At 39.9% G+C, this 18,520-nt stretch overlaps 1 protein-coding gene across 1 annotated transcript; it reads left to right on the top strand.

Annotated features, from left to right (window-relative positions):
* The first annotated feature begins 3,710 nt into the window (after positions 1 to 3,710).
* Positions 3,711 to 18,127, top strand: acvrl1 (activin A receptor like type 1). Its single transcript, XM_007556602.2, has 10 exons — positions 3,711 to 4,393; positions 10,100 to 10,171; positions 12,124 to 12,402; positions 12,971 to 13,176; positions 13,272 to 13,371; positions 13,453 to 13,599; positions 13,788 to 14,063; positions 14,174 to 14,371; positions 15,755 to 15,885; positions 17,304 to 18,127. The coding sequence occupies exons 2-10, from the start codon at positions 10,102 to 10,104 to the stop codon at positions 17,448 to 17,450; spliced, it is 1,554 nt and encodes a 517-aa protein (XP_007556664.1). The 5' UTR covers positions 3,711 to 4,393; positions 10,100 to 10,101; the 3' UTR covers positions 17,451 to 18,127.
* The last annotated feature ends 393 nt before the right edge of the window (positions 18,128 to 18,520 follow it).

Below are 18,520 nucleotides of genomic sequence, written 5' to 3'. Positions count from 1 at the left end.
TGTATACATAACATAAGATACAAAAACAAACTAAAAACACATTTATAGGAAACATATCTCAATCTTTATATCTGTCCTATTGGCCAAATCTGGTTGGTGGGTCCCAAGGTTTGTTTGTTTTGTTTTTTTTTATTTCCCAGAGCACAGCAATGCAGCAGCATGCACTTCCTGGAGAGGAGCTGCCATGAGGGACTGGTCAGCCAATTGGAAGCTGAGTTTAGCTAACATTAGAGCTAAATAAATCACCTTAGACTGCCTAAGAAAAGCAGACTCAACTATTCATTTCTAAAACTAATTCTTTGGACTCAGGGAGACCTCTTTGACTTCCAAAATGTTAACGCGCTATTACTTTAGACATAAAATCCTATGAATCAGCTGCACATACAAGCATTTCAAACTTAATAATTTCATCAACTAAAATGCAGATTCACAAACAGGTTTTGGCACCATCAGAATCAATATTGCTAAAAATATTTTACTTAACAAGGTCATATATGCTTCTCGTAATTTTGAAATGCTCAGCTGCCACGCTTCCACTGGGACATTTTGAAGGGAATTGTAGGTCAAAGGGTATGTTATGTGGTAATAACATATGAAAAACATTAGAAAGATTTGCAACTGCTGTAAAAATCTTGCATTTATGCCTTTATCCAGATATGTGGAAAAACTAGAAATAAGGTATTTTCTACTGCAGAAGACACGTGACTGAGTAGTCTTGTAACCTTATTTACTCTTTTAAAATAAGGATTCTTTGAGCTACTTAAGACTCTGCTGTGGCATGGGGTGGCTTTTGAACTCTGGTTGCCAGTAATCTTTTAATCCACACAAGATTATCATTACACAACAATTACCTTTTATAGTGATAAAATGTGATCAAAGGCAACCTCTTTTGCTTAAGCACATTTTGAGCTTGTCATGACTTAAGTGACGCTATATTTCACAATAAAGCTTCTTGTGTGAGAAGAGCTCACAGTGGCCGTTGGAAAAGGAGAAGCAAAACATGTACTTTTTCTGGTATGGTGTAAAACATTGTCTTATTTTATTTTCAGAGCTGCAGCTCACTTCCTTTCACGAGAGGGGAACTTGATGACCTTGGGTCAATCCTAAAATAAATTCCTCGCTAGAGTTAAGAAGGAAAAACATCTTAGTTGAACAATTTCTCAAGTTAAGATTCAAACCTGTTCATGCATATAGAAGTGACTTAAATATCTTGAAATTTTCACCTTGGTGAAGAAGACATGTCAGCATTTAAGTGAACTGCTTATTGCTGAAATACAAACTGTTTAATTTTTGATTTTTTTTTTCCTTTGGACTGAAATGTTATTTTATTTACTCCAAGGAGTTGTGCTACAAATGGAAACCATCAAGATTACATGGCTCTTCAAATTACAGAGATTAATGGTTTAAGAAAAATAAGTCCCAAAAGTGCAAAGAACAATTTGCTCATTTTGCAACTTGACAACCGATGTGAAAGCTTCCAGCTGGTGTCTGCAGCCGTGAGCCAAACGTGAGACAAAACAGAGCCTGTGAACAGGGAGGGAAATTTGTATTACACGAAGACGTCTGCACAAGGCTGTTTTAAGTGAAATGCCCCACACTGAACTCCCTTTGGCATTTGTCTTCATGATAGGCATTAGCCGCCACAATCGCTAAACGCACGCAATAAAGTAAGTCAATTTAGCATCATCATGTCTTCCCACAGTTGCTATGCGTGCACATTTTTTCTCGTGTTTTGGTAGGCTTTTATTTTACGTCAAATGCATGTAATTGATTTTATATGTGCATTTGTAAATTATGTCGAATGATGAGCTGTACACAGAAAGAGTAGAAAACAAGAACTGGGATGAACCAAGGGAGGACCGGTTGTTATTTTTGCACTTACTGAAGTAGTTTCATGTGGCATATCCAGAGTGATGAGTTTTTGTGTACATGAGTTAAGAAAAGTTTAATTAGATCTGACTTTTCTTTCTTCCAACTACCTGAGCGATAGATCTCTGCAGCTCCTATCGTGGGCCTCTTGACTGCTTCTCTGATTAATGCTCTCCTTGTGGAGCCTGTCAGTTTAGGCTGACGGCCATATCTCAGAAGATTTACAGTTGCGGTAAGGACCTTTTATCTTCAGGTGATGGGTTGAGAAGTGCTCTGTGAGATGTTCAAAGCCTCGGATCTTGTCACATAAGCAAGCTGCTTTAAATTCCTCCACAGTTTTATCCCTGGATCGCTTGTGTTTTTGTTTTACTCTGGTTTTTTTTGGTTTTTTTGTTCAGGTCTTCATGTCGCTGTTTGTACATTAGTGTTCTCCAATAAACAACTGAGACGCTCACAAAAACAGAAGCTCCACCCTGAAGCGGTGGGTCACATAAAACCACAAATAGTGGGCACCGCAGATCGTCCACTTTCTACAGAGTCAATACAGCTAGAGACCTTGTGGTCTTCAGGCTAGCTCAGGAACAATGCATGCATATTTCCAGAGAAAATAACTATGCAACTAAGTGGTAAATGACTTGAACTACATCAAAGCCTGGCATCGCTTAGTGCAGTGCAAACCGCTGCATGAAGTGGTGTGGAGCACGCAGACACTTATCTGCTTGGAGATCCAATGGATGAGTCTGTTGATGATTGCCCAAGAGAATAGCACTTACTTACCTGACTGCAATATGTTGAAGTTAAAGTTAGGGTCTTCTGCAGGTTTTTATTTTTTATTTTTTCAAAAGATGGGGTTGCTCCTTTGGTTTCAGTGAAAGAACTTCTTAATTTATGGCATTTGTGTTCGAGGGCATGTGTTTGATTTTTGAATGCAAGCCGGGGCAGTTGCCCACTGGACAATTTGGGTATAGGAAGTTCAGACAACAATTCTGAGTGCTACACTGTCGGACAGGACATGATAAAGAATCTCTTAATGCTTCGGCCCACCAAGAAATTTTGGACAATCCCATTCTCCCAATTTTCTGGGAACAGTTCTTGGGCAATGGTCCCTTCCCATTTCAACATGCTGGCGCAAGAGCTACAAAGACAAGGATGAGTGAGTTTTATGTGGAATAATTTGAAAAGTCTTGACACTTCTTCTGATGAAAAAACTCCAAGCCAGGCTTCTCGTCCAACATCAGTGTCAGATCTCGAGAAATATGGACCAACAATAACATCAAAAATCCTATAAAAACAATCTTAATCGTTTTGGAAATGTTTCCAGGACTTTTAGGTTAGGGTGGGATTATAGTAAACCCTATGGATTAAGAAGAGGTGTCATTCATGAAAATATGTGTGTGAAGGCACACAAATGATTACTTTTGGCAATATGTGAAATAATTTATTTTGTGGAGTCTGCACTGATCTTGCATTGAAAATGATATCACTTCTGGGTACAGAAGCAATCAATTCCAGCCAGAAATCTGCAAGGACTACTATACTTTATTTTTCTCAAATGGAAAATACTTGCTTCCAGATCCTGTTTTACATCCATTAAATATGTCCTTGTTTTTTTGTTTGTTTGTTGTTTTTTTTTGCTTGCCATAACCGCAAGCAGGTTATGGCTCACACACAATAAACGCTACTTTAACCATTTCTAACATTGAGGGTGGAAATCTGGCCGGACAGTCTCTGCTTCTTGGTTTAATTTGGTGCAACTCTTTGACGCACATTCCTGTCAGGGCAGCAAAAACACAAGTCCACAGGGGGAAAGGAAAATGAGAGGTTTAGCAAGCAACAGGAAAACCGCTAAGAGAACACATTCCAGGCGCGCAGAGTCTCGACGGAACAATAAGGGGTGGGACAACTCTATGCCTACAACTATTTAAAAATCTCTAATCTCGCCTTTTAATCGGGAACACGGACGGCGGCTGAAGAATTCTTACTTAATGGGAACCGAGTCCCCTCCGCCGTCTCTTGTGAAGCCAGTCGAAGCGGAAGGAGTCTGGTCCGAAACCCCACGACGATGTTCCTGTTGTGGGTTTTATCAGCGCAGATTTGGACCCAGATGAGATAGGCTTCATTCAGCTCGCCGTGGACTCAGACAACCCGCTCTGAGGTCCTCTTCTTGCTTTTCCCCCCTCCTCACCTCGCCCCCTTTTTGAAACACTACTTTCATCTTTCCGTGTGCGTGCTCTGAAGTGACGCGGTTTTAAGTTTGAAACCGCTCTCTGGTTTACCAGAAGCGTTTTTCTGCGTTCACGAAGCCGCGGCTGGTTTTGTCGTCGAAGCAGCGGAGAGGATGTGAGATCTCTCCGGATGATACATCTGCAGCTGGGCCTTCCAACTCTTAACTGGTTTATTTCAGTCTCTCACGATGAGGCCAGGTTTACCTCCTGCGCGGGTTTAAACTCTTATTCGTCCTGTTTGTGATATGGGCTACGTCTGGCGGCTCCATCTGACAAGTTAAAAGGGGAGCAGGAAACAGGTAATAAACACATTTTGACTTTCTTTTAACTCTTCCCTCATAACCGAATTAGTGCTGATAGGTAACAACACAAAGTAATTTGCCTTAAGTCACTTTTCGAAGCTGGTCACATGTTAACAGATGTGAACAGGTGTCACATGTGTAGACAGAAAACGATTAGTTTTCCATCTATGAGCGCCTATATTTGATCTAATGTCCAGTGATTGATCACAGAAACTCAACTTTTCACAAATTGATTTGTTATCCGATTTAATGGGACTTTTGCTCACATGGGAAGAAGTAGGTGATTAATCAAGATATTTGCATTATTTCTTTGCTGTATTTTTAGGTAAATATTCAGCTATTTTAATTTTCACAACAAGAGCAATTCAGATTTTAATTGAATTCCCAAGTTTAAATGCATAAATTAATAAAAAAAATTGCTTTAGACAGAAGTGCATTTAGTCCTTTCCCGTCTATTTGTTTTAAAAGAGAACCTTTAGCCTTTCCTTTTAACTTTTCCACATTTTGCTGTAAGCACAAACTTTCCAAACACAAAGTAGTGTATCGTTGTAAAAAGAAGATCACAGATCATGTTTATATTTTTATTATTCTTTTCACAAATAAAGTAGGAGAAGTGTTGCGCGTATTTGTATTCTCCTGCAGTTACAGCAACAAGACAATGCATAAGTATCTACCAACCCTGCACATCTTACAGCTAATTTAAGATGCTATAACTTAGCTATAAGCTCAAGTTCAGTCAAGCATTGACTGAACTTGAAGTCAGATTGGAAGGAGATCATCTGTTAACAGTATTTAGGTCTGGTCTTTGACTGGGCCATTTTATTGTAGTGCTAGCTATATGTTTAGAGTCACTAATGTGTACCAGCAAAGGGGGTGGTTTGTTCAGGATGATGTGCAGTCTCATTTTTTTCTTCCCTTATAGTGTTTTGAATGCAGGTCAAAAAGTCAAATACTGAGCAGAGCATCTTCTTCCCCTTCGTGGCTTGTAACAAACTGCAAACCAGACTTTATGTAACAGCATATTTATTTGACCATAAATAGGCCATCTTTGAAATCTTCACTGAACATGATTGAATTCATGCTGAGATTAAATTTTATGCTGATGGAATCTATTTATTAATTAGGAGACATTTGAAGGCAAATGTTTGGCATTGATTTCAAATTTCAAATACAGATTTCAAATGTGAATTTGTAAAAACAAAACAAAACAAAAAAAAACAAGACGGTGCAAAGAGTGTATCATATGACTTTAGTTTTATAATTGAAGGAAATCTGTGTTGGTTTGTTTGTTGCTTTGTTTTAAAAGAATACATGTTTTATCTTAACCAGTTGCAGTGATTATAGGTAAAAATTCAATCTAGGCATATATTTTGGGTACTTCCTACACGAGAAAGTCTGCACTTTCAACCAAAGACCTCGTGGTTGTGTTTCTCCTCCATTTAAGTTCTCTTTTTCTCCCACTGAACTTACACCAGCACAAACATGCCGGAGCTATTTGACCTTCCACACTTCAGGTCATCTTTCCATGTGACCGCTGGTGTTCGCTCATCAGGTGCATGCTGTTCACGCTAAAATATCTGTGTGTTTGTTATTTTTCTTTTCGTGCATTTCCTTTCATTGTTTTCCGTCTTCTGTTTGGGAAGCAGCGTTTGTGTGTGCAGCTGAGTTTGAAGAATTTGCCATTTCCTCTCTCAGACCAACGTTCATTTCAGGTTTGATTTAAGGGGGGGAAAGCGTCGTCTGCTTTAGTGCTTTAGGCCTCGTGGTAGATGCTGTTGTAATATAACAGCATGTATTCTCAGGGGGAATAAAACCCCATTTAATCTAAAGAAGAGGAAAGCTTGTGTGTGATGAGGTGCCCGACACATCCGACCACTGTAACCGCACAGTCGTTCAGATGGAATGAGAGATCTGCCTCCCTGCGTTAGAGCCACGCAGATGAGAGGAAGCGATGACAGTGGATGTTTTCCCCTGGGTCACGTGGGTGTAGCTTTGGACAGAATGGAGACAAACAGGAGCTAAGTATAAAGTCTGTACGCCTGCGGTGGGAGATTTCCCTTCACTGAGATCTCTGAAACTTTTCAGCGATAGCTAGCTCTTCGAGTGGACTGTTTAAATCAAGAATTAGTCCAGTTTACGTGTGGCATTTGTGTTTAGGCCAACCATCAGATTTACTTTCTTGGTTGAGGTTACATTTTTTAAAAAGCTGCATGATTCAGGAAGCACTTTGTGCCGGGTGATAAGACAAGGCGGCTGTGGTTTTAACATGTTATGTACTTCGAGTTCAACCCTGACAGCAGCGGCGTCTCAAGGTAGAGGTTGCTTTACACTGCTATCAGATTGCTCTGGATTTGGAGGAGATGTGACACGCCAGTTCACCCTTTGATTCCCAGAAGAAACTCCTTTTATGGCCTGCTTTCGTCAGGAAGTGCAGCTCGACTTGCAGGAACTGTGCAATTTAAGAGAGAGGGGGGGGGAAAGAACAATTAGAAATTTCAGAGCATCAAACAAATAAGTTTCAATGACATCAGTTGTTTGTCTGGTTTCTGTTCTGTCACAACTCACGCTGCCTTTGAAATGCAACGAGATGGCTTCCTGTAGTTGTCACTTAGATATTTTTTTTAAAGCAGATGCATCTAAAAGAGGATATCGAAAGCCCTGGGCTGAAGTTCGCTGGTTCGACTGCAAGATGTGTGCAGTTTTGTTATTTGATAGATTAACAATATTAGTGTATTATAAGGATATACCTTGAAGCAGAAAAAGGATAAAAGATTCCTCAACTTTTTGTCCAAATAAAAATCTAAGAGATGTGGCATGCATTTACAACCAGCCTCTCTGAGACAATTCTTTGAAAAAACACATTTTGCTGTACATCTAGAGTCCAGCATTGTTGAACTGAATATAAAGAGCCATTTTCAAATCCTTGCACAGATTCTCAGTTGGATTGATGTCTGGACTCTGACTGGATCATCCTAAACCATGAGTGTGATTCGAGCCATTCCATTGTAGCGTTTGTCTTGTTAACCTGGAAGGTAATCCTCCTTCTCAATTTCAAGGTTTTGCTGGATTTAACATGATGTTTTCCAGGATAGACTTCCAGTGTGAGGTGCTTCATTAGTTTTCCAACACATGAACGCCACAAAGATCAGTTTTGGTGTCATCTGGCCAGAGTGTTTACCGGATCTCCTGTCCGACTGGTTGCAAACTTTGAGATCTCTTATGGCTTCCTACCAACAATTGTTTTGTTCTTGCCATTCTTCTGCAAAGTCCGGATATTTAGACAACAGAACTAATAGCTGTCCAGTCAGCGGATTCTCCCACATGAGCGGCGGATCTCTGCGGCTCCTCCAGAGTCACCTCCTGGATGCCGCTCTGATTAGTGCGACTAAAATTCACAATATGACTCGTCACAGAAAATATCCTTAAAACATCAGTTAACTGGGACAAGACTTGAACTCATTTGCTATTTTCCACATATGGGAAGAATATAAATAAAACAAAAAAAACACAATGGTTCTGTTACATTCATGCGTGTAGCTCCACAGCTCCTCTTTCTGTACTCACGTAATGCCGTTAAAGGTCAGCTAAAAGCTGCCGCTCATATGCTAGTGGTCAACGGGCTGGTGGCAGGGAACACAGACACAAACAATCATCCGCACACACATCAAAAGGACACTTTTTAAATTTAGCAATAAAACTAACAGCTAACAGGCGTGTTGTGAGAAATCCGTGAAAGCACATGGAAATCACGCAAACTAGAGACAGAAAGGAATTGACGCCACATCTTGTTAACCAAACCACCACAAAGGCAGGTTTGTATATCTTGGCAGGTGCTAAAATGCTTCTCGGTATGTTGGCCTTTATAAACTTGGGTTTGAGATTTAAAAAGGTCACGCTTAAACCCATTATTCCTAAATAAATGCTGACTGTAGCAGAGGCGCCAGAGAGCCAGTGGACCATTTACACTAATTTCTTCAATCAAAACCTTCCTCCTTAAGGAGGTATTTGTAACTCTTTGTTTGCTACATCTACATTTAGTGTAAAAAAAAAAAGAAAAAACTTGCTTTAAATCTTCTTTAAAGCATGAAGAACCACTTGAGAACTTGTTGATTTTCAAGTGTTTTGAAAACGGGCCGATTTCAACACAAAATAACCAGCAATGAGATTAAAATTGTAGAAGTGAACAAGCCTTTTTTTTATTAATTTATCAATTCTATAAACTAGATAACAAACACCTGCTTCATTCATCAAAATGCACTGGTCTGGTGGCGGTGATCTGCGTCCGTTCTCTTTTACACCTTTCACCTTTGAGCTCCTTCCTTTTTAGAGTTTACGAAACAGAGTGCTGCTGACATTAACCTGTTGAACTGGTTAAAAGACACTTTTATGTTAGATGTTCTTGGACACCAATGTGCTTTCATCTAAGCCCTTTCATTGGAGCTATTGCTATATGTTTAGGATCTCCGACCCCCGGCAATGTGAACTTCTTCTCTAGTCTTTAGATCCAGGGTGTATAGTAATAAACAGAAGACCTTATAATGGGAAAAGTAATGCAAAGTAAGGCAGGCAGAGTAATTTGAGAATCCAGTAAGGAACAATGAAAAACCAGAAGCTTAAATACTGAGGCATGGGTGGAACATGACGAAGGAAAGAGTTTGGTTAATTAGAAGAGACTAATTAGAACAAAGGAAGCTGAACTCAAAAGAATTAACAAACCAAAAGGGAAAAGGCCTGAAGCTAACAAAAGAGAGTAAATCTAAATGCATAGATGAAAGTAGGAAATAAATATTAATAATAAATTAAGAAACTAAACACAACGGATTTAAGCTATATGACAAAACCCCAACACAATAATGAACAAATGAATTTTGGCAAGAGATTTTCTAGCCAAAGGTCTAGAAAAATAAAAGACAAAATAAAACCAAAACACAAACATCTGTGGATCATTTTGTAGAAAAGAAACAAATATTGTTGCAACATTCTGTTTTATGGTTGTCATATTGTAAAAAAAAAAAAAAAAAAAGAACCCAATTGGAATTGAGCTAAAGTCATTTAGTTGATCTAAATGAAAATAGCTGAAAACAAAATACAAGTGAATTAAAGTTGGTGCTGTTGAAAGACGTTGCTTCACTTTTTAGTAAAAGCTTCGTTCCGAGCTCTCTTAAGTTACGAGTGTGTGTATCGCAGTCCTCTCACTGTGCGTGACTGCCAGCGCCATGGCCCTAAACAATGAGCAGACCCGAGTCTCGCCTGCCAGCCGGGTGGGGCCACTCAATGGCAGGAAGCATAGCCATCAATATTTACTCTGCGAGCAGGCTAGCTGTGGAGTCGTCAGGCCTGGAGCCCGTGTAGCACAGCGCCACAAGCAGTCCGAGAACACACAAACACAAACACACTCAAGGGCCTTTTCAGCCCGCTTCCCCTTAAGCCCCCTTTTTTTTCCCACCCAGTGCAATTAAACACAGTCAGACAGGCTGGATCCTCTGGTTGTTGTTTTTGACCTCATAGCTTCCTTTAGGGCCTCGACTTCAGCCACCGCTCTGCTCCTCATGGACACAACTATTAAGTTACCATCTGTAAACTGAAATCAAGCCGCAGCCGAGATCTCTTGCTTCTTCTGGGTCACTTCTCCCTTTCTAAGTAAAAGGGGGAAAAAAAAAAAAAAAAACTTCTGCTAACACAGTTTCTCTTTTATTTCCTCAGTGATGGGAAGATCTGCTCTGCTCACGGTTCTGTTAGCAGGAGTTTTTCTCTTGACTTCCACCATTCATGCAGGTGAGTTAAATATAAAGTTGTTGTTTTTCTTTTTTCTTTTCTCATGAAGCGTTCACTTGTTTTATTCTGCCGAAGTTCTGCTCAATCCCCTGAAACGAAACCGCCTGTGTCCAGCCAACAAGCTTAAACAGGACCAGTGTTTACTGGCTTCGTGACATGATGAGCACTCAAAGTAAATGAGAGGCAGAAGATTTCCTCCACCCACTTCAAGAGGAAAGTGTCTTATATGCTCGACTGTTTTGCTTTTATTTTTAAATCGCCTCTGGCAGTTTAAACAAAGTTGCATTCCTGCAGAGCTTTGCAACTCATAAGAGGGTATGTGTGTCACTCTGTGCACAACATGGGTGTATTTTAATGTAATATTATCAAGAAGTAAAAAAAAAAAATTAATTTATTTCAAAACATGAAACTGATATAAAATATTAACTAAACACTGAAAGATATATCTGATCGTAGCTTGCAGCTCATGAAGATATAATTTTTTTGTCCGAAGTTTTTATAAAAATATCAGCTATTATAGACAGAGAGCACCATTGACTTCACAGTTGCCAAGCGGAGAGTCACTGACACTGTCAACAAGGAGTAGCAGCCAAGAACAGTCCAGCTGTCTGTTCCCAGAGGTCTGCATACAAACGTGTTAATGGAAGGTTGAGTGGAAGGAAAAAAGCACTGCAGGAAAAAGTGCATAAGCAGCAGAGACAAGAGATTAGGGGAGTGGCTGGAGTCGGTACTTCAAGAACCACCCTAGAAAGATGAGATTCATTCAGGCAAAGGTCGCGTTTCTTGCAATAAGTCACTCCGGAACCAGGACAATTTCAGTAGCTTCCTGTATTGGCCAAAAAGAACAAAGACCGGACCGTGGCTGAGTATTTTAAAAACTTATTTTTAGTTGAGAGTAAATGTTTCGTTCAATTTGGAAGTTAAGGTCCCTGAGTCTGGAGGAAGAGTGGGAAGCCACAGACTCCTAGTTGCCTGAGGTCCGGTGTTATTTGGGCCACATCATCTCCTGGTGTTGGTCCATGTAGTGTTGTTGAGTCCAAAGTCAGTGTAGCCTCCAAACAAGAAACTTTAGACCACTTCACTCTGCTGATAAGCTTTATGAGGACGCTAATTTCAGTTTCCTTCAGTTCTTGGCACCTACTCACACTTCCAAAGTACCTGGAGATGATGACATCTCCAGGTACTTTGGGGTTCAGGTCATTTTGCTTTGACCTGAACCCCAAAGCAAAATGTCCAGAGGAAGACGAGAGACACCAACACGATGCAGACTGCTATCAGGGCAGCCTGGGGCTTTGAATTTGCTTCAGCAAAGCCACAAACTGATCTCCAACATGCCACGCTGCACTGATGCAGTGATACAAAATATTTTATATTCCACATGGAAAATGTTGGTTTTTCTTTACTCGTGTCATAATCATCAAACTAAACAGAAATGGAAAATTTAGAATGCATTACTTTGTGTGAATGATATATAAGTTTCACTTTTAAATTGCATTTCTGAAAAAAGTAATTTTTGATGATTTCCCTAATGTACCTGTGGAGAACTTCAACTTTTAAGTTTTGAACACTTTATCCCATGTGCTCAGGTGTTAAATGGAATCTTTAAAGGCCCAATAGCAAACTGAGGCTTACATCTTGGATTGTGTTGTCTCATTTTTGACAATATTGTCATTTGAAACCAAAATGGTCGCTCCCAATGAACGACGGCAAGCTGGCTGTTGACGTGCCATCATGTTGCATCACAGGAAATGGGGCTAACTTATAATTTGTGTTCTCCTAAAAGGAAATCATTTCTGACCTCCCGCCTATGATTTCAGAAAAATAGCTTTTTTTCCCCCTCACAAAAGAAGGGTAATTTCTCTCCAGGTAAGCCATTTTTCTTACCTCACCGTTACGTGAGAAGATTTAGATTACATTTTTTTTCCATTTTCTATTTTGTTCTTGTGCCTCAGAGAACCAGGATGGCGGTGAAGAAGGGAAGCAGCTGTGCAAATGTGAGAACCCAAGGAACACACGCATTTGCAGCAATGAGACGTGCAGAGGAGACTACTGCTTCTACACCTGGGTGCTAAACAAGGACCCAGGAGCAGAAAGCCCCGTCACTGAGACATGGGGATGTTTCACAGCAAAACACTACAGAGAGCAGTGCTTCGGATCCTTCCCCGGCTTTTTTGTCCAGTGCTGCCAGACGGACAAGTGCAACACCCTGATCACACCGCCTCCAAATATTAGTCAGTACCTTTAGTCATACTTTTGCAATATTTATATATCGTAGAAATGTATTGATGAACCTAATGGATCTGAGTGGTTAGCTTGCTTGAGGTAACTTTGGTCAACTTGCATGGGTTGGTGGCGAGCCTTCATCTTCTCTAGAGGTTGTGATTGCTTCCCCCTGGTGGCCAGTTACGGCAAATTAGTACTTCGAGACTCTCACCAGTCTGATTATGTAGTCGTTATCTCAGCACATTAGAACTTCACTGAAAGGTTAATTTATTTCATTTTATAAAAGGAAACTGTGCATGTGCAAAGTAATTTTGCTAATACGTAAAGAATAAAAAAGAAATGCGATTTCACATATTATTGAGTATTTGCAGCCATTGCTGTGATGTTTCTACAACTTGAATAGACTCCACCTCTGGTAAACCGCCGATTGGATTGCGTTTGGAAAGGCACGAATCTTTCTATATTAGCTGTAATCATTAAAAGGAACAAAAATAAAAGCTTGAAATAGTTATTTAGCTACATTACTGAAATGAATTTTTCAGAGGATTCGTGACTGAATCATTTATGTCTGTCCAGATGGGGACCCGACAACAGTTCCTCCCCCAGAGTACCCACATCCCAAGCTGTGGATCGCTGTGACTCTGCTGCTGCTGTTCACGACTTCAAGCGTGTGTGGTTTTCTGCTGTTTCTGCGATTTCGACGTGCGCCCAGCAAGGTGAAAGACCCTGAAGATCACGGCCTCGCGGTCAAAGTCCCCTCCGGAAATGACCCCACATACGGCGTAAGCAACACCTCATACTTTCCAATGAGACAGAGTAAAATGACTATTTTAGCTCTTAAATATATCTGCGTCTCTTGTTTTTTGTTTTTTTTTAGGAAATTTTTGATGAGTTTTGTACTTCAGGAAGTGGGACAGGCCTTCCATATCTGGTCCAAAGAACTATGGCGAGACAAATCTCCCTTGTTGAATGTGTCGGTCAGTTTTGTTTCAGTTTATTTTTTGTTCTCTTTCTCTCTTTTGCAGTAACCCTGATTAACTCTGTCTTTTCCCATCCAGGTAAAGGCAGATATGGTGAAGTGTGGAGGGGGACATGGATGGGGGAGAATGTGGCTGTCAAGATTTTCTCCTCCAGGGACGAGCAGTCCTGGTTCAGAGAGACAGAGATCTACAATACAGTGCAGCTGCGCCATGAGAATATCCTTGGTACGGCAGCGAAAGCTGTGAGAAATAACCTTTCTACATCGAGAAATACTTTTTTTAAGCTACAATATGTGCCTTCCACCATTTGTACGGCCACCTAAAACTTTGAAACCCATCAAATTAAATGTGAGACGAGACTAAAAGTAAACCCAGAAGTCCGTTTCCCGACATCTCTCGTTTTGTCCTTTCAGGTTTCATCGCCTCGGACATGACGTCCAAAAACTCCAGCACCCAGTTGTGGCTCGTCACTCACTTCCATGAGCTGGGTTCGCTCTACGACTTCCTGCAGTACCGCAGCCTGGAGCCAGAGAGCTGCTTGAGGATGTGCCTCTCGGTGGCCTGCGGCCTGGTCCACCTCCACACTGAGATAGTCAGCTCCCAGGAGAAGCCTGCCATCGCCCACCGAGACCTCAAGAGCAGAAACATCCTGGTGAAGAGGAACGGACAGTGCTGCATCGCCGATCTAGGTAAAGTGTGCATGTTGCATCTGCTTTCAAATTTGTGCTGATTTCACTCACTCATCCAAAGTGATGGATGGAATAATTTCACCTGTATTTTACGCACACCGCCTCCTCAGGCTTGGCTGTGATGCACTCTCAGTCTCATGACTACTTGGATGTGGGCAACAACCCTCGTGTGGGGACGAAGCGCTACATGGCCCCTGAAGTGCTGGATGAGACGATTCGTGTCGATGTCTTTGAGTCTTACAAGCAAACAGACATCTGGGCCCTCGGATTGGTCTTCTGGGAAATAACCCGCAGGACTGTCGTCAATGGTAAGCTGGCAGGTAGACCCTGAACCTAGCAACGGTACCCATATTTTGTCATGTCACGACAACAAATTGTTTTATGGATTTTAAGCAGATGAGGTGCTTCAAATGTCTGTATTTAATGATCAATCTGCAGCCAAAATCTGACGGACCTTTTAGGGGACCTCTGTTCACATTACATGACAAAAATGGATAAAAAACTTATTAGAAGCTGCAAAAGAGGTGAGAGTTCACATTCAAGCTGGAAAATAGACCTAGACATAGAACCAGAGTTACAATACAATGAAAGCATTTCAACTTGTTAGAACAGCATAGTCAAAGTTCAGAGCAAATCAAATTAAAAAGTTGGAACAAAACTTGATCAACTCTCTGCTTTGCTGCAGAGAGGAAATAGAAAAGATGTCAGTCTCTACATCTGCAAAGTGGGTGGAGAATGATATATAGTCGAGGTAGAGGAAGATGGGAGTGGAGACAGGGTGATCTTAAAAAGAAATACATGTAGCACTTTTTGGATTTCTATTTCTAAAAATGCCATATGCTGCATCGTTTTCCTGCCACCTTACTTTGTCCGTCTGTCACATAAAATCCCAATAAAATCCACAGAGGTATGTGATTTTCTCCTAGTGATGTGAAAATAGTCCAGGGGTGTGAGTATACTTGTCAGGCGTTGCAATAGATTTGTTGTTTTAAAAATCTGAGCCAAATAAAATAAAACGAAATTATTAGTTTCCCCCCTATTTATCGGAAAACCAAACGTGTCTTTTCTCACCATGTTGTGGTTCTGGAAGTATATGCACGCACAAAAGGCTGCATCTCATCAGTTGAGCATTTTTGTTTTTTGTTTCCTCGTCTGTGTCTGTCTCTCCTCTCCTCTCCCATGATTAGCACTGCAGTAATTATAAACAGTCTTATCTGTTGTCAGCACTCACTGTTACATGGCCCAGATGCCCATGCACACAAGTTGTCATTGCAAACACATTCCCATGTGCAACCCGGTTACACACTGCTGCTGCACACACGGACACAATGTGCAGATGAATACATATGTGGGGGAAGGTCTTCATGCAGTCACCAGGGAACCCATATCTCTCCCGCTGTCCTGTTCAGCCAAACATACTTTACAAAAACTCCCACTGCAGCTTATCTCCAGCAAGCTTATCTTGCTGCTTCAAGCCTTTTATGAGAGGAAAAATGTATGTGCTGTAAATTTATGTGGGGATAAATAAATAAGAAGCTGATATAAATTTGAGGAGGTATGACATGTGATCTTGCAGTTTGACAGGGAGAATATTTACTTTCATAAACTGCATTTTTTTTTTCTGTCATGGTTGTTATTTTAAATAGGTGTGACTAAGTTTGCGTTGTTTATTCCTGTCCCACTTTTCTCAGGGATTGTTGAGGAGTATCGGCCGCCCTTCTTTGACTTGGTGCCCTCCGATCCAAGCTTTGAGGAGATGAAGAAGGTGGTGTGTGTGGACCAGCAGAAGCCCAGCCTGCACAACAGGCTCCACTCCCACCCAGTAAGTCCTTCCAGTGCACGCACACACACACACACACACACACACACACACACACACACACCCAGACACGCAGCTATATTGAAGAATCAATTTGCTGGCACAAGACGTTCCAGGTGAAATTTACACTGACATGGTAATCTTCCCAAAAATGAAAATGTTTCATTTTAATTAGTAAACAGAACCGAAGACATTCAGCAACTTTTCCTCAATAGCAGATTTGGACACACCCATTCACTGAACTTGGCTAAATAGAGTAGCCGGTTTTACAGACAGAGTCACTCATGTCCTGTTCTTTGTTGCTGAATTTGGGCAAAAAAAAAGTTGTAAAACCGCAACATAGTAAACAATGGACCAAAAATAGCTGGGAATCATATTCTTTTTTTTTTTTTTTTTTAATGAGGCAAACATGCAAGACTCTTGTGTTTTATTTCTACAAATATTTCCCTTTTTGTACAAATATCAAACTTTTTGTGTCAATCAAATGTTTACATTTTAGCTGATTGTTGAGCAGGTGAACAAAAAAATAACAGTTTTTGTGTTTTCAGTTTTAAAAACATTTTTTTGTAGAGTAATTTTATTTTGTCCCATGTGAATAAGATTAGCACACCACTGACCCACACTTCTAGCTGGAAGGAGAACCCGTCTCAAGTCTTTTGCAGCCTCCAACAGATTGTCTTTTAGACTGGCTCATTTGAAGAAAAACCCTGAATTTACTTTCCCCTTTTCTTCTGAAAATCAGTTGTGAAAATCAGAAAAAAAAATCCCCAATGCATAACTGATGGCGTTTTGCCTGGAAGCCAAAAAAAAAAAAGAAAAAAGTAACATACTGTATTAATTTCATCTGACAAGTGCACCATGTCTGCTGTGTCTTCCAAACGGCAAACTCTAGGTGTAATTTCTAATGGCTTTCTTGGCATTCTGCTATGAAGGGCAGATATTTGGCGTGCACAGCTTGTTGTCTTGTTACTGTTCTCCCTTTGGCTCCTTTTATGGTTAGTCTTCTCCATACATTTCATGTCAGCATAGGCAGACAGATATCATTTGTCACAAATGAGTCGACAAATGAAGGCAAATGGTTATGTTGGATTATATTTGAGGGAATTTAAAGTTGAGGAGGAATACAAATAAACACCCTACTTGTGAGATTTTCTTGAAAATGTTAAAAGCCTTGTATCTATTTATTTACTTCCATTTCACAATTATTTGCTATTTTCTCCTGGTTTATTGGATGAAATCTTGATATGATATATTGATGTTTGTGGTTGCAGCGTATGAAAACGCTGTATTTTATAGTATATTGCATTGTTACAAGAAAGACTGGCTCATTTGAAGCAAAACTGAAACTGTACTATGAAGTTTACTAAAACAAGGACATGTCGCCAGTGGCTATTACTCTAATTACATCTTTGTGTGTCCAGATCCTATCAACCATTGTCAAGATCATGAAGGAGTGTTGGTACCAGAACCCAACGGCCCGCCTCACAGCCTTGAGGGTGAAGAAAACTCTTTCCAAACTGGACGTCGAAAGCGACTTCAGCATAGAGAAACTCAAACGTGACATCTAAGCGAGAACACCAAGAAATATCATGAAAAATTACAAAAACCAACAGGAGGAATGTTGAACGTCATCAGCATAGTCAACTCTTCCCAAAACCGTATGTGTTTGACCATTTTGCAATTGCATATTTATAGCAGTTCTCCAAGCAAGGGGTCATAAGGGATTTTTTTTTTTTTTTTTTGTTAACTCACCATTGCAAGACGGGAAATCATTGCTTATTACTCACACTTTTCTAAAGTGGGTTTTTCACAAAAACTTAGTCATAGGCAGCACAAAAGCTTGGTTTGTTCCACTATGATTTACAGGACACATGTAAAAAAACAGAAGTTCTCACCAACGCAGTATTGACTATAATGTAAAAATGTTCAACTTAAGTTAAAGGAGCATTTATCACAGGTATCAAAGACTGACTGAAATATTTAGTTGTACATATTCTACAAGCATTGAACCTTGTAAGGGTTCAATGGTTATTTACAATCTTTATATTAGTGTAAATATATTTCAAGAGATGTTATTTTCTATTTTAAAGCACATTTTATACACTTTTTTAATCCCTTTTTTTTATTTGTTTGTTTAAACAGACCTAAAATGTACCACCATAGTCACTACGGTCAAGAAAGTAAATCATAGAATGATATGAAATATTGCAGATCTTTAATAAAGGTTTTGTATTTTGCAAATAAACCAGTTCTTGTTGTTTTCTTTTGAACCAGAAGGGGGCATCAGAGAGTCAACATACAAGCATTTCTTATGACTATGGAAATATGGAAACGTTTTACATTTAATTGTTTTGATAAATGTGTTTAATTTTCTCTTCACTACCGCAGTTGTTGCACAGGAAAAAGCCTTTTCTCAAATACAAATGTCTAAGTAATCATTGCGACATCTGTAAATTCCACTTTAAAGTCTATTATTAAAATAGGATAAAAACAAACTAGTCTCAATAAATAAAACTACTGTTCTGTGAAAATATTTTCTGTTAAACAGCATTATAATTACATGTGATTATTATTATTTGTGATAATAAATATGGAACTGTTACATATGCTTAAACCTTTAGGATTTAACATCAAATCC

The sequence above is a fragment of the Poecilia formosa genome, unplaced genomic scaffold (assembly GCF_000485575.1).
Source record: "Poecilia formosa unplaced genomic scaffold, Poecilia_formosa-5.1.2 Scaffold80, whole genome shotgun sequence".
NCBI lineage: Eukaryota > Metazoa > Chordata > Actinopteri > Cyprinodontiformes > Poeciliidae > Poecilia > Poecilia formosa.
This window is presented reverse-complemented; position numbering and strand designations above follow the sequence as displayed.

What these genes read in the sequence shown, in the direction of transcription:
- acvrl1 (XM_007556602.2), top strand. Translation starts at nt 10,102, where the DNA reads ATGGGAAGATCTGCTCTGCTCACGGTTCTGTTAGCAGGAGTTTTTCTC. An exon ending in CACACCGCCTCCAAATATTA is followed by an intron (nt 12,403 to 12,970) that starts GTCAGTACCTTT and finishes ATGTCTGTCCAG; the next exon opens with ATGGGGACCCGACAACAGTT. An exon ending in CCGCAGGACTGTCGTCAATG is followed by an intron (nt 14,372 to 15,754) that starts GTAAGCTGGCAG and finishes CACTTTTCTCAG; the next exon opens with GGATTGTTGAGGAGTATCGG.